The sequence below is a fragment of the Ambystoma mexicanum genome, chromosome 2q, assembly GCF_040938575.1.
Source record: "Ambystoma mexicanum isolate Mex_15411 chromosome 2q, UKY_AmexF1_1, whole genome shotgun sequence".
Lineage (NCBI taxonomy): Eukaryota > Metazoa > Chordata > Amphibia > Caudata > Ambystomatidae > Ambystoma > Ambystoma mexicanum.
This window is the reverse complement of record NC_090924.1, coordinates 1,238,324,699-1,238,339,693: the sequence shown is the minus strand read 5'-3', so window position 1 is coordinate 1,238,339,693 and position 14,995 is coordinate 1,238,324,699. Positions and strand designations below refer to the sequence as shown.

The 14,995-nt window shown below is 45.8% G+C and overlaps 1 protein-coding gene across 2 annotated transcripts in view; it reads left to right on the top strand.

The window, feature by feature from the left end:
• Positions 1-14,995, top strand: part of PHF14 (PHD finger protein 14) — a 2,413,061-nt gene that overhangs the window by 1,266,504 nt on the left and 1,131,562 nt on the right. For both annotated transcript variants that reach the window (XM_069648631.1, XM_069648632.1), the window contains exon 15: positions 739-882. In XM_069648631.1, coding sequence (XP_069504732.1) covers positions 739-882 — 144 coding nt within the window. The remainder of the gene's footprint in view (positions 1-738; positions 883-14,995) is intronic.

Here is a 14,995-nt window from a genome sequence, read left to right as displayed (position 1 = left end):
TATCTAGCTTTTATCTCACAAGACTTCTAGGTCTTTAAGTGCAGATTGTAGTTTCTGATGCATGTTGACTCAATTCATGGCCTCATTGATTTGCTCTTTAACATGTCTCTCCTCGACCATAAAACCCCTTACAGCGTCTTTAAAAGAGAACATGGTGTCTTTAGTGATAGTTTCTAGAAATGAATATTTAATCCACTACAGCATAATATAGAATGTTTGCCGCAATAACCTGGACATCTAGGCGCAATTTAAGAGCCATCACTGCTGGTTTAAAGAATACTATAGCAGGTGAAATAAAATGAAATAAAAACGGCAGTAGGGGAAAGGTAGAGATAAAAAGATGTATATTCAAAGATGCAAAATCTTTCAGAACCAGTGTTCTCAATGACTTCACAGGTGAGGTCCTCCTCAATGTATACTCATGAAAGGGAATTTCAAAGAGAAGGATCCATTAGTGGAATTGACTTCCCTTCAAACACCTGCCTCTTATTGCAGGGAAGAAAGTCCCCTTGTGGGAATGTGTTTTTTTGCAAGTTTCAGTGCGTAATAATCAGTGCTGTAGATTTAGTCGTTTGATCTTCAAAAGATAGAGAGGCATCTAGATAGGCCTTTGTTTTCAAAACCTCAAACTGTTCATGTTGCCAGTGTTTCTGTATTTAATAGTTCACACCTATAATTCTGATGTAATCAGTAAAATACTGCGATCCAATTTATGGTTGCTTTTGCACTTTCCCCTAGAATCTTTGCACCAGAGGAAGACGGAGAAGCTCCCAGGTTCATCTCGGCCAAGCTGAGGACCTTAAAAGAGGAAACCTCCCTCCCGGCTTCTTGAGGCAATCGGAATTATCCCTGGAACAATCTCCTCCGCTTGAATTTTTGTCGGTAATAAATCATATCAATTTGCCTAAGCAGATTTTGCACCTCTATAGATTAGTTCACCCTGACAAATTAAAGTGAGATTACTTTTTTCTTCAAGTCTCATAGCACATTTAGTATATTTAGCATATACATGATAAATACATTCATCTGTACTTGTCATTATTATTTGGTGAATCTTGTGTTCTATTTGCTCTTGTGGGTCATTCTTGAAGGTCTCTGAGAAGACCAGTCTTAGTTTCTGCTTTCATTTGCATCCTGGATTAGTTTTCTACACCCACATGGAATGCTTTGTCCGTTATTATCCTGATTTGGAAGATAAAATGAAATAGTTGGATGGGCAACGTGTTTATCTCCCTGTTTGTTCTTATGTGGTCAGTAACAAACTATTTGCTGGTTTGAATGGTGCCATTGATGTTTCTTGGAATTTTTATTTAGGAAATCGGAACTATTGTGAGTTTCTGATGAAAACTTGACATTTTAGATCAACAAAAAGTGCAGATTATGGATAGCAATTATTTCATAAGGCAAATAGTTATCAAAAAAGGAACATTAAAAGCAAACTTGCCCATCAAATTCTAGAATTGAAAGGACTTTTCTGATACAGAAACCATCTCAATAATAAGCCTCCATACTTAATCAAGGTGTGAAAAGCAATAATGCTACTAGAGATTGTACTAAACATTTAGTGTTCCTCTGCATGCTACTTAGGCTACTAAAAAGCCATTGTTACTTGAGAAATTACAATGAAGGTTGAAAGAAAATGTGCTCTAGGACAAAGACGTGGACGCGGGTCAAGCAAAGGTCAGAAAAATTAATATTTAATGATGTAGAAGCGTTTGTAGTGTCACTTTTTAGCATGGCCATTCCAAATGTAAGGTCATTTATCTTTACTTTTGGCCAAGGAAGGGCAGAAAAGAATATGACCTATAAGTTGCATTGGTCTGACTCCTATAACAAAACTGTGAAACGGCCACACCTTAGTGGGCCTAACTTTTGTTGCTTGCATTATTCCATAGTAAGTAATTAATGGTTTAGGCTTTCAACTGGAAACACTGTAGCATACACATGTTTTAGTTTAAACCACTATGGCTCAGTTGCCCTTAACGGTGATTGCTCAACTGAGGTTTTGCAGCAAATGTGTAAATCACAATTCTCTAACTGTTCTTCTTTCTGAATCACTGTAAAGGCACATGATGAGGACTGGTAGAAGCAGCAAGAGGTAACATTGTATCCACTTGCATCACTTCTATGGCCACATCCAACTGCGGCATATTAGTAGACAACTCTATCCCACCTGCCAGTGCACTCGATCCTATGTGTGGATCAGTGTAGCGCTGACTTTGTGACCAGAAGATTACGCAATTAACAAACCTAAGCCACAGAACCAGGTTTTGCATTGCACAACCTATTTCTTATGGATGCCTTTCATCCACAGAATACTCGTTTTCAGAAATTACTCCTGGTCGGGGACTAGATCCAAAAAAAGTGAAGGCCTTAGGATTCTTTAGTGATGGCATTTTGAGCGCTACCTGTATCACATGTGAAATAGTTGGTATATATTTGGAGCTGCATGTGCCCCAATTCTGTGTTTCATTTTTTAGATGTGCCACAGACTTTGCTTTTGGTACTTGACACCTAGATTGTAGGACCTCTTAATATGCCATCACCTTGTATAAGGGTCATACGCCAACGCCTGCAGCTATTGTCAAGCAATGTAACCCAAAGATCGCTTGGGAGCTGTTCGCTTAGGTTCTCGTAGCACACCCTAAATGTAGTTAAGGTGCTTTCATACCCACATTCTCCAGTGAAAGTGTCTGCCCTAGTGAATTTGTAGCCATATTCTGCTAAGCAGAATTCCAAGAATGCCCCACATCAGGAGATAGTCTTCTCCCCTGCACAACCACTGTTCCGCCATTGGGTCCATTCACCAAGATCCATGCAGCTTTGACGAGAAACCTATCCTTATTCTAGTGAATATTCGAAAGGTGCCAATCCCTTAAGTATCCTGCATGGTTGACCAGCAAAGGTTTTGATGGCTTCTGCAATTTTCACCTTTGCTCCTTTGGATCTGTGGTTTACTGTTGTCACTGGCATGGCATTGCACCCCGTTGCCTCTGGGTGTCAGTGTCTGTGCAGACACACCGATTATGGACCTTTCGGAACCTCGACCGGCTCCACTTTTGGTGCCCAGACACATGCTCTTCCTGCCACCCATGTTGCCCCATGGTTCTTTAGGCCTTTTAAAATCACGAGGCGGCAAGCAGTCATCATTCAATACATGCTCAAAGAGGAAGTGTCTGAAACCGCTTCTCCTATGAGTCTGAGGACAGGGTGATTTGGATTTGACACTGTTGGGCTTGTATGAGCCAGACCTATGTGCGTAGAATGCCAGTGCACCAGAATTGTCACCAAAACTCAACTTTACAGACATTTATGCTTGCCTTTGGAATGAAGTTTCACTCTTTAATAGTTGTATGCTTGGTGCTGATTAGTATCTTGGTGTGTATCTGCTCCAGTACTTTGGGTTTGCAAGAAGATGGTCTTACTCTAGAATGAATTCCCCTGCAGAAGAATGATGCACATTAATTTGTCAAAAAGCACCATGCTGAACCTGGAAGAGACCCTCCTTTAGAAAACGTACTGGTGCAAAATTTGCACTCGCCATGGGCTAGTCATCATTGCCTCCTAGCAAGTAAGAAATTGTGTTGTGTGTATGTGTAGAATTGAGGTGGTGATTAACTTTTTATGGGTGGCTAGTACCATGTAACTTTAAATGTTTACCCCTGATACTTTTACTTAGCCTGGTGGTTCACGCAGTTTAGTGTTCACGCCAAACGTTAAGCCACCACATAGTGAATCCAAACCTCTGGATGAAGGTTTTGTGCCGGTGTGTCCCCGAGTTTACATGCGGATCATGGTTTGTGTACTTTGGCCCCTATAGGCAGGCATTGTAAGTGATTTCAATCCGGCACACACCCAAGTCACGCCCAGCATATAGTGCACAAATGAAACCCTTAGTATCAGTACCTGGGCATCTTGCTCTGCATTCTTTTGCAGTAATAGAGCCAGATCTTCTTGGAGTTTGGTGGCATACTGCCTAGCCTCTGTTTCTGATTCTTGGCTATGTCGGAGCCTTTGCTCTGCAGAGTCCAGATTTCTCTGTATTTTCTGAGTGCTTCCCCTTGCCTCTTTGTCAGATCTATATAGTCTGCGTGCTTTTCCTGTATGACTCCTATGTGGAGGTACAGATAGGCCGCTATTTTGGCAATTTTGCACTGCTCCTCTTTTATTTTAGGGGCCATATACAATTCGCTAAGTGCTTGATGTAATGGACCCTTGTCCTGCCAGGTATCAAGGTTGATTGCAGTGATTTGCTGTTTTTATTTCCTGCAGCCATACCTGTTCGTCCTGTTCTGGCCATTCACCCCTGACAAACAATTTGTGCAGGAAGTGTTTCCTAACAATATTAATTTCCAATGGGGTCGCCATTCCGGAAATATTAATTTCCTTCTGACTTATTTCCGGCTTACTTTACTTTTGCAAATGGCCCAATTCCTTTGAGTATTTCTTTTGAGCTGTGCTTGTACAGTGTAGCACAGTATGCAAACACAACAAGGTGTATGTACCCCGTTGGCTAGCACGCTGTGTTAGACTGTCACGAGTGGTATGTCGAATTCAGGAATCCGGTCGAGCCCCCAAGCTGTAAGTGTTTACAATCCGTCACACACAGCATGTAGTGCACAAATGAAACCCTTATTTATTTTTATCTAAAAGTTCAATATTCGGAACGATATACCACTCATATCACACTGTTCTCCTGAGACACCCCCAATCACACTGAACCAGGAAGCAGGCTAGTTTGTAAAGGTAAATATTTATTTAGGTATTTAGAGTTTAATCACAATATATTTTAATAGGTAAACAACAATCACCAATGGGGTGACAGAACACTGAATAATATCTGTAATACACCAGGAATCAAGTAATGAGCACAAATAAAATGCAGTACAGAAAAAAATATTTTAGTGTTGGTTTGGAACAGATGGCATTATGATTAAGTGTTCCACCTGCCACACCCCTCAACCCGCCAATAGGCAATTAATTAGAAATGAGGGGAGAGCAGGTATTCAGGAATAGCACAAATCAAACAGAATATCACTCCCACCTTCCCTCTTCAAACACAAGAGAAAACAGAATTGACTTTTCAGCTGTCGGTATGGCTTTGAAATTGTCTTTGGAATTTACTGAGCTAAAATACCAAATGTGGTCAATAATTATAAATTCCTATGGGAGCTGCTTTGAACCGTTGCACACAACCACAAACAATGGTTTAGTCAAAAGAAAACATTTGAAATCTCAAAGTCCAAGTGGGAGATAATTTAAAGCTAATTCACACGTGTAAAACCTTTCAGAATTTCAATTCACAGCAAACTTTTCCTTGCATGATTTTTGCTATAATGGGTGAATCGCACTGTTTTGGGTTCTATGGATAGCTAAGGATGTTAGGTACAAGTAGGAGTTTGCTTCTATCATAAAAACTGAGGGAGTTATAGAGGTTTTAGTAAGAGTGTTTTTTGCAAATTGGGCACGAGAATGGAAAACAGAAATGCACTTTTGAAATTACACGATATTATGACTATGAAAAAGCAAATGCCACAGATGGATCTTACAGTCACTTGATCAGCGTAACCTGCCTGTTGTGGATACTCTACTTCTTCCTGTGATTTACTTTTCTTAAATCAATAAGAAGTTAGGGTTAAATAACACAGATGGGAAAAGAGTCAGCGCAAAGATAGTTCTAGCAATACTATGATTCTGAATTAAAGATGGGGTGGGTTTGAGATTGGGATCATACAATGCAGATATATTATGGGTCACCGTTCTTCCTATTAATGCTCACAGAATAAGTTATTAAATTGGACCGTCAGTTCTCGTCATGGATTGGATCTGTCAAGGAAGGACAGCACATCAGGTGTGGGACTGGATCAGCTAGGCCGGTCACCAGATTTGCACAGGATCTGCCCTTGTTTGTGGGTATTTCAATCATCTGGATAGCGAGTTCCTCAGGCAAGCCTTGTGGTAGCAAGCCAGAGAGTTTCAGGATACTAGTTCAAAAGGCCTTCTCACACCACAGCACTTCACTGGGTTGCAAGATTAAGTTTGAGGATTTAGGCCTTGCTGAAATCAATAGTTCGAGGGGATTGGGTCCTCCGACGTATTCCATATCTATGACAGGTAATCACCACAGCTGTGCTGCTTCGGAAACTTTTTCCTGCGTCGACGCGCCGTCGTCGAGGACCTCATCCGACAGTGTGATAAGTAGGACGCATGACGCCCGTAGCCTCAGTTCTGTTTTTTCCGCGAACGTGTTGCTTCATGAATCTCGGTTACGCCTCGACTCTTTGGAGTTCTGTTCTTCTCGGTTCTTCGAACCTGTTCATTTTTGTGAGAAAATCCTTCGTGTGGAGATGTCTTCTACTTCGTCTTCGACCCAGCGTCTGGGCTTCAAGAAGTGCGGAGAGTGTGGGTCCAAGATGTCGGTGACGGACTCGCACCACGCCTGCCTCTGGTGCCTCGGGGAGGCCCACGACACGGATGACTGTATTGACTGCCAGTCGCTCACGTCCAAAGCCTTACGGGAACGTAAGAAGAAGTTGTCGGTAGGTCGGGTGTCCAAGCCCCGGAAGTCGAAGTCTGCGGGGCTTTCAACGGATGATTCGAGAGGTGACGCTCCGCATCGTCGGAAGTCTCGTGGGTGTCCTTCTAGGAGTCGGTCTTGCCACTCCTCGGCCTCTTCGAGGCATTCTCGGAAGCGCCGACAGCGGTCGTCTTCCAGGTCCTCTTCTGAGGACTCTGCCCGGCACGTCACTTACCCCACTAGCCGTGCGATGCCGGAGGAATGGGCTTCCTTCGGAAAGAAAATGCTGGCGATTCTCGAGTCGCAGGGTACTAAGCCGTCCGCGCCCCCGAGTGGGGTCGGCCGTGAGAGGTCGAGAGACACTGCTCGCAAGAGTGGTCGGCACGAGTCACGGGAGAGGTCCCGTTCGGACAAGGGGACTCGTTCTCGACGTACTCGTTCCAGGTCCCGGTCCTCGACGTGTTCGAGACCGTGTGCTCCTGTGATGTCTTCGAGGAAGACATCGACACCTGAGGCGTCGAGGGTGTCAACTGGCTTTCTCGAGGCTCCGGCTCCGAGGAAGTCGTCAAAGCCGTCGACGCTCAGGTCGTCGAAGGACACGCTCGGAGCTCCGGCTTCGAGGACTGTATCGACGGGGTCGATGCTGGCGGCGCTGCATCTGACGTCGACGCCGATGCCTGTTCTCTCGGCGCCGATGCACTCGACGCCTTTCAAGGCCGGGGTGTCGGAGGTACCCCGTAGCACGGGGGAACCCCCTAGGAAGGCTCTGGTTAAGAGCAAGCACTCTCGGGTGCCTTCTTTTCAACACCTGGAATATATTTCGGAGGTGGATGAGGATTCTGATGGCCTGGTTCCTAGTCAGGTTCCAGATGAGATGGTCTCGGGCCATAGCCAATTTGACGATTTGAGGCAGTCACTGCATGATACCAGTGGACTGGATACCTCTCTGGAGGTAGAGTTTTGTAGGCCTGAGCCTGGCTCATGCCGATTCCTCGTACCGGCACCTTATGGCTAGGGTCTCCGAGTACTTGGGATGGTCTGCTCCCCCAGGGGAGTTTGTGCAGGATGTTGGTCCCCCAACTGACTCGGTACTGCTGTTTCATATGGCTCTACAGAGAAGGGTGGCGGCGGCTTGGACTTCTCCGGACAGTCTCCCGGCGGTGGGCAGGTCCTTGTCGCGAAAATACCGTCCAGCCAGTAGCGACCCTCCGGAGAGTTTGGTGGTGCAGGCGGCCACGGCCCCGGCAAAGCAGGCATCGTACCCTACCATCCCTCCTGATAGGGACGACAAACGTTTAGATGGCTGGGCGAAGAAAGTGTTTTCTTCAGGTGGTATGGTGCTTCAGGCGACCAACTCCATTTGTGCCTTGTCTCGTTTCACACACACTCTGTGGAACTGTGTTGCGTTAGCGGCTGAACATATTCCCGAAGGGGACGAACGGGATGGTTTCCTTGCTATGGTCCAGGATGGTAAGGATGCCATGTGTGAGTCCGTTCAGTCGGGTTTGGACATGGTTGAATGCGTCAGCAGGTCCATGGCGGCGAGCACCGTGATACGCAGGTTTGCGTGGTTGCGGAAGTCAGGGTTTGCTCCTGATGTGCAGTCCTGGCTCCTCAACATGCCCTTTGACGGTGAACACCTTTTTGACAGCAAGGCTGACGAGAGCCTTGAGAGGTTGCAGACCTCCAAAGCTGCAGCGAAGTCGTTGGGCGCTGCAGTTCGCCAACCTCCGCCTTTTCGTCCTAGGGGACAGCAATGGAGGGGTGGTTCCTTTCGCTATTACTCGTCCTTCAGTAAAGCGAGAGGAGCTGGAGGTCAAAGAGGCCAACGCAGGGGGTACCAGAGGTGGACGACAGGGTACCCGTGGTGCCAAGGCTGCTCGGGCAGTTGCCTCTTGCCCTCAGGTAACGCCGCAGCCGCTACCACTCAGTCATGAGGCCATGTCCCATGGTTCGCCAGTTGGGGGAAGGCTAGCGCAGCATCTTGTAGAGTGGCGTTCCATTACTTCAGATGTGTGGGTTCTGGAGATCATAACCCAAGGCTACTGTCTTCCCTTTTGGCAGAGGCCTCACGACAATCCACCGGGGAACCTCTCTTTGCAGAGTCCGGATCCGCTCCTTGTGCAGGACAAATTCAAGCCCTGCTGGAGAAAGGCGCTATAGAACTGGTGCCTGTAGCGGAGAGGAACAAGGGATGGTATTCCCCTTATTTTTTGATTTAGAAGAAAGATGGGGGATTGAGACCCATCATGGACTTGCGCGGTTTGAACAAACTCCTCAGGAAGGACAAGTTCAAGATGGTTACTCTCTCTAAAGTCCTCCAGGCCCTTCAGCTTCAGGACTGGTTGGTGTCTCTCGACCTCAAGGATGCTTACTTCCATGTGCCGATCCATCCCAAGCACAAGAAGTACCTGAGGTTCGCGGTTGGCGACTCGCACTTTCAGTTTCGGGTCCTGCGTTCGGATTGACTTCCGCCTGAGGGTTTTTAACAAGCTCATGGTGGTGGTGGCAGCGCATCTCAGGCAAGGGGGGATTCACGTCTACCCCTACCTGGACGATTGGTTGATCAGGGGGAGGTCTCCCGAGCAAGTCCTGGATCATCTGTCCGTCACCTGCCACTCCCTTCACAGGCTGGGCTTCTCCCTCAATTTAAAGAAGTCCCATTTGACGCCAACACAGCGGCTCCAGTACATCGGAGCAGTGCTCGACACTTCCCTGGGGCAGTGTTTTCCTCCCCAGGTGAGGGCTCTTCACATTCAGCAGATGGTGCACAAGTTTCAGCATGCCCAGATGCTCCCAGCGTTCGAGTTCTTGAGGTTGCTCGGCCTCATGGCATCCTGCATTCTTCTGGTGCCAGAGGCTTGCCTGCGGATGAGATCTATGCAATGGTCGCAGTCCTCCGGCAGGATATCGGACCCGGGTTCAGGTGCCGCCCTCGGTCGCCCAGGACCTTCTGTGGTGGGCCGTCAAAGGCAACTTGATGAAGGGGGCTCCATTTTGGCTTCCATGGCCGGAGGTGACGATCATGACAGATGCATCCCTTACGGGATGGGGAGCTCATGCCAACGAGCTGACAGTCAGCGGTCGTTGGTCTCCGTCGGAGTCCAGACTCCATATCAATTTGGTGGAGCTGAGGGCCATCAGGCTAGCCCTGAAGGCTTTTCTGCCAACTGTGCAAGGCAAGAATGTCCTGATCCTGACGGACAACACAGTGGCCATGCACTACCTCAACAAAAAGGGGGGGGGCAGGGTCCCTTCCTCTATGCAGGGAGGCGATGCAGCTCGAGTTCTGGGCCATCCAGCAGGAAGTTTCGATCTCGGCAGTTCATCTGGCCGGAGACGAAAACGTGATGGCGGACGCTCTGAGCAGGCAGAGCACGATCTCTCACGAGTGGGAGTTGGCTCAGGAGATTCTCCTGGAGATCTTCGCCCTTTGGGGGACCCCTCAAGTGGATCTCTTCGCCTCCAGTGTCAACCGGAAGTGCGAGAGGTTCTGCTCGTGGGATTTTCCTCCAAAAGGAGCCTTAGGAGACGCGTTTGTGGTGGAGTGGTCATTCCCGCTGCTGTGCGCGTTTCCTCCAGTCCCCGTCATCCCGCAAGTGCTGCGGAGGTTACGGAAGTTCGGTTCCCGGATGATCCTCATTGCTCTGGCGTGGGCTAGGAGGACGTGGTACCCAGACCTTCTCGACTTGTCTATCTGACCTCCACGTCGTCTTCCCTACCGAGACGATCTGCTCTCACGGGAGGGGGGTCAGGTTCTCCATCCAGAGGTCAGATCCCTCAACCTTCACGCTTGGCTTCTGAAAGGTTGAGGTATAAGGATTGGGACCTCCCTGAAGACGTGATGGAGGTGTTGCTCTCGGCCCGACGGCCAGCAACAAAGTCTCTGTACCGTTGCCGTTGGCATAAGTTCTGCGACTGGTGCAGAGTTCAGAATGTGGATCCTTTTGCATGTGACATCCCCATGGTTCTGTCCTTTTTACTTTCTTTGGCCCACAGGGGCTTGCAAGTGGGTACCATTAAAGGTTACCTGGCGGCGCTGTCCATCTTTAAGCGCTCGTCCGAAGAGTGTTCCTACTTTAAAATCCCTTTAATTTCACAGTTTCTGAAAGGGCTCACTAATGTGTTCCCTCCGTCGCCTTTCCTGGTGCCCGGTTGGGATTTAAACCTTGTTCTTAAGTTTCTTATGGGTGCTCCGTTTGAGCCTTTACATTCTTGCCCTTTGATGCTGTTGACTCTGAAAAGTGTGTTTTTAGTTGTGGTTACTTCCGCTCGCAGAGTGAGTGAGTTACAGGCACTTTCAGTTAAGCCACCCTTCACTGTTTTCCATAAGGACAGGGTTGTCCTTAGAGTTAGTCCTTCTTTTCTTCCGAAGGTAGTGACGGAATTTCATTTGGCCCAGAAGGTTGTTCTTCCGGCATTCTATCCTCCGCATCCTGGTAAGGAAGAGGAGAGGCTCCATAGGCTTGATCCTAGGAGTGCTTCAAGCTTTTATGTTTCACGCATGTCCCGGGTCAGAGTGGACGATCAACTCTTTATTGGTTACGCTGGAAAGCGTTTGGGACAAGCTGTGACAAAACAGACTTTGTCTCGCTGGATTATTTTGGCCATCTCGGAGTGTTACCGCTTGGCGGGTAAGGACCCACCGGCTGGCTTGCGGGCCCATTCTACCAGGGGTATGGCTGCATCTACTGCCCTGCAGAGGGGTGTTCCTATTCGCAACATCTGTGATGCAGCCACCTGGGCTTCAGTACATACATTTGTACGTCACTATTCTCTTGATTCCATCCGAGGACAGGATCTGGCCTTTGGCAAGGCGGTCCTTTGCTCTGCTATTTGATTGGCAATTCTAAATTTTGATTCTAAATTCTTTCCCTCCTCTGGTACTGCTTTGGGAGTCTGTCATAGATATGGAATACGTCGGAGGACCCAATCCCCTCGAAGAACAAGTTACTTTCTTACCTGGTAACGTTCTTTCGATGGGATGGTCTGACGACGTATTCCATATCGCTGCCTCCCTGCCTTCCCCGCTGCAGAATTTCTTTTGCGATTGCAGCTTACGTTCCGCAAGGCTTTGTGTCTGACTGGCAGTAGACTAATGTCACACGTTCTGGGGGAAAAAACTACAACTGAGGCTACGGGCGTCGTGCGTCCTACTTATCACATCGGATGACGTCGGAGGAGGTCCTCGACGACGGTGCATCGACGCAGGACGCTGACGCCGAAAAAAGTTTCCGAAGCAGCACAGCTGTGGTGATTACCTGTCATAGATATGGAATACGTCGTCGGACCATCCCATCGAAAGAACGTTACCAGGTAAGAAAGTAACTTGTTCTTCTCTACTGCTGGCAAGAGTCTTGGCATCTGGATCTGGAAGGATGTTAAAGCTGGATGTAGAATGCTGGATTAGTGTGCTTCGCCGGAATCAGGAAAGTGAGTGAATCAGTGAGTCCCTATGTTTTGTCAGCTGTCTCTATTTATCCTTTCAAATGACATCACAAAATGGGTGTATGGGCCGGTTTAACTAAGCTTGCCCCTGTGAGCTGGGATTGGATGAAAACCTCATCTCCGCCTTGCACCTGAAGTGATTGGATCAAGGCCGGATGATGTCACATTTTATGGTTTGCTTTACAGTCCTTAGAAACCTCCCTTTAGCCACTGGTCTCAAAATCAGATTTTATCCTAAATACATATTTCTACATTGGTCACCTCTACACAAATCACACACAAGGATTCGATATTGTATGTAGTAGCTGTTCCTCAAATTCCCGCAGCTGTGGGATCTTGTTTCACCTTTCTACAGAATGTTGTCCTTTTCACCATGAACACAAACTTTCTGCAACTTTCCACAAATGTGTGCTTTACCATAAGGATGTGTGTGTAAAGTTTTTCAATTTTAGCATTAACACATTTCACATAAAACCACATATATTGCCATTCCTGTCCAGAATATGTTACACAGTTCTACCGCCTCTTGAAACGTACAGCCAAAATTTAAACTAACAGATCTGCCCTTTGTATATTTTTCATCACTTTGAATAACAAGTTATTAGTCTCTCAGAATTGTTCATTGTTCATGCTTAACAGCAAATGGTCCGCCCATTTGTCTCTCCCTGCAGTCCAGGAGCAGCCCCCTCCCTTGGGTAGCTACCTCCAGGAGCAGTTTACAACACCTTTCACACCTCTGTTTCCTGGGCTCAAGCTCTGCCATTATTCATTCTCTTTTTGTAGACAAAAGTCTGGGCTAACCCACAATTATCATCTACCAGTGAGTTTCGGCTGAGAGGATTTCCCCTCCCCTTGTGAGAAACCTGTTTTTCCACTTCCAAAGGGTTGCAGCTCAGCCAGGCTAATTTATTCTTAATTATAAATCCAGCAAAAACCAAACTTGTTGCATCAAATCACATAAATACATTTCTTTCTTAGCTTTACATTTGTGGGATCAAAAGCACAACTAAGATCTGTATTCCTTTTAGCAACAATCCTTTTATGTTTGCTAATCCGGCAGATTTATAATTTAAATACTTTGAAGTTTCATCAGGAGCTCATCCGACAGCTGTCATTCACAGGAAGCCCAGGGTACTGCACACAGATTTTGACAGGGGCTGTCAGTTTACAGACAATCCAGTTTGTCTGAGGAAATGCTTTACTCTTTACACTTTAGGACTTTATATATTCGCCATGCTTCATTAGATTACATGAATTTTAGCGCCGAGCAAGATTTTGAATGTTGAGAAGTGTTGTGTTATAGGCATTTTGGAGTTTTTACCAACAAAGCAAATGTCATTAATAGGCACATTTTGGAGTTTCATTTGCAAAGTGCTGCTTCTCTCTCTGCACTCTGTTTGCTGGTCATGGAGACCACTGGCACATTTTCTGTAGTGTGTACTCTATTCCACCACACATGCACCATGGGTGGCAGATTGGACATCCATCTTTTTGTGCGTTTGAGAATGCGGTTTTGTAGGTTTTTGGCGCTCACCAGTTTTGCCGCCATTGTTGTTGTTTCTTGCACCATAACGATCAGAGTGATGCCGCATAGCACAGCGGAGTGGGTCAATACGTCCCACAGCATGGATCTGAATATGGTGAATTGCTTGACAGGGCGAGCAGGACTGTAAATGTTATTGAGTGAAACTTTTAGGTGCACACTTCTGTTTTTTCTTGGGATGTGCATAGCAAAAACATGTCCTTAGATGTGGAGCATCTTCACAGCACCAAGATGTATGCCTTTTTGGAGAAACTTCAGATTTCCTTAGCTACTACTAAATATGTTGGCTTCCACACTGGCCACATCTTGCCCTTAAAGATTATTTTCTTACCCTGTTTTCTTTCTGGATGGATACACTATAGCAGTTGGCACAGGAGTGATAGGTTTGTTTTGTGCTAGGTGAGTTTTGTGTCAATCTCCAGTGTGGGACACACTTCAGAAGTTCCTGCATCAATGGGAGGAGATTACCTGATCTGCTTTGATCCTGTAAACAAATATTTGAATGACAACTGCTCCTCATTCAAGTCATACCTCTACCTTCCCCAATTCATTCCATCATTTTCCTTAGTCCGTTTTCTATATTTTTAATTATATTGTGATCTAATGGGTTTGTGTAACTTCTTTGCAAAGGTACCATCGGGAAGGTGCTCTTGCTGTTACTTTTATATTTAGTTAAATGTTATGTTATGTTACTTACACTAAATTTAGGTGGGAATCCCTTCATTACCACCTGGGTGGAAGCTCTACCTTAAGATGGGTAGTGAAAACTTTAAGTAAACAGGAGATAGATAGCTCTTATTCAACAGTTATCAACATTAAACACAACTGTTTTAGAAATAATCAATTCGTAATTTATTAAATTGTAAAAAAATACAAGTTATAAAAACTTCAACATTTATAAAACACTGTATAAAAATACAAATTCTAAATAGTGACAGACACTGCCTTTTCAACTTGGCTTTGATCAGGGATCAATATAGTTAGAGAGGTTCAAATTAGCTTCTCTTCAACACACACATCAATTAATTGACATATAACTGTTCTAAATGGAAAAAACATCAACCATTTTCATATGCTCGACATCTTTCAGTCCTCTGTAAGTCATTAAAGGGACCGTCGTCGGGAGTAGTGTCACTGGTAATTCTATTAAAAAATAGTTACAAGATCTACTCTAAATGTAAATAGCTGTAGGGCTTCTACAGTTTCTTGTAAAACAGTGTGGCTGTAGTTTTTTTCGTACGGTAACCATTGTAACTGTTGAAAAACAACAGAGAAAGAGGACATCAGCTATAAATGCTAAGTAAAATCTCTAGCAGACATTCATTAGTCTGGAACAGGCCTAATGGTCGTCATACCTGGTCTGTTCTGTGGAGAATATTAGAGAAGGCACCTTGAATGTAGCAAGAAAAATCTTCTCTTAGGTAGAAAATGCCTCTATGTGTAGAGATTATTCATCTGTAAAGCTAATTTTATGCTAATCAGATCCT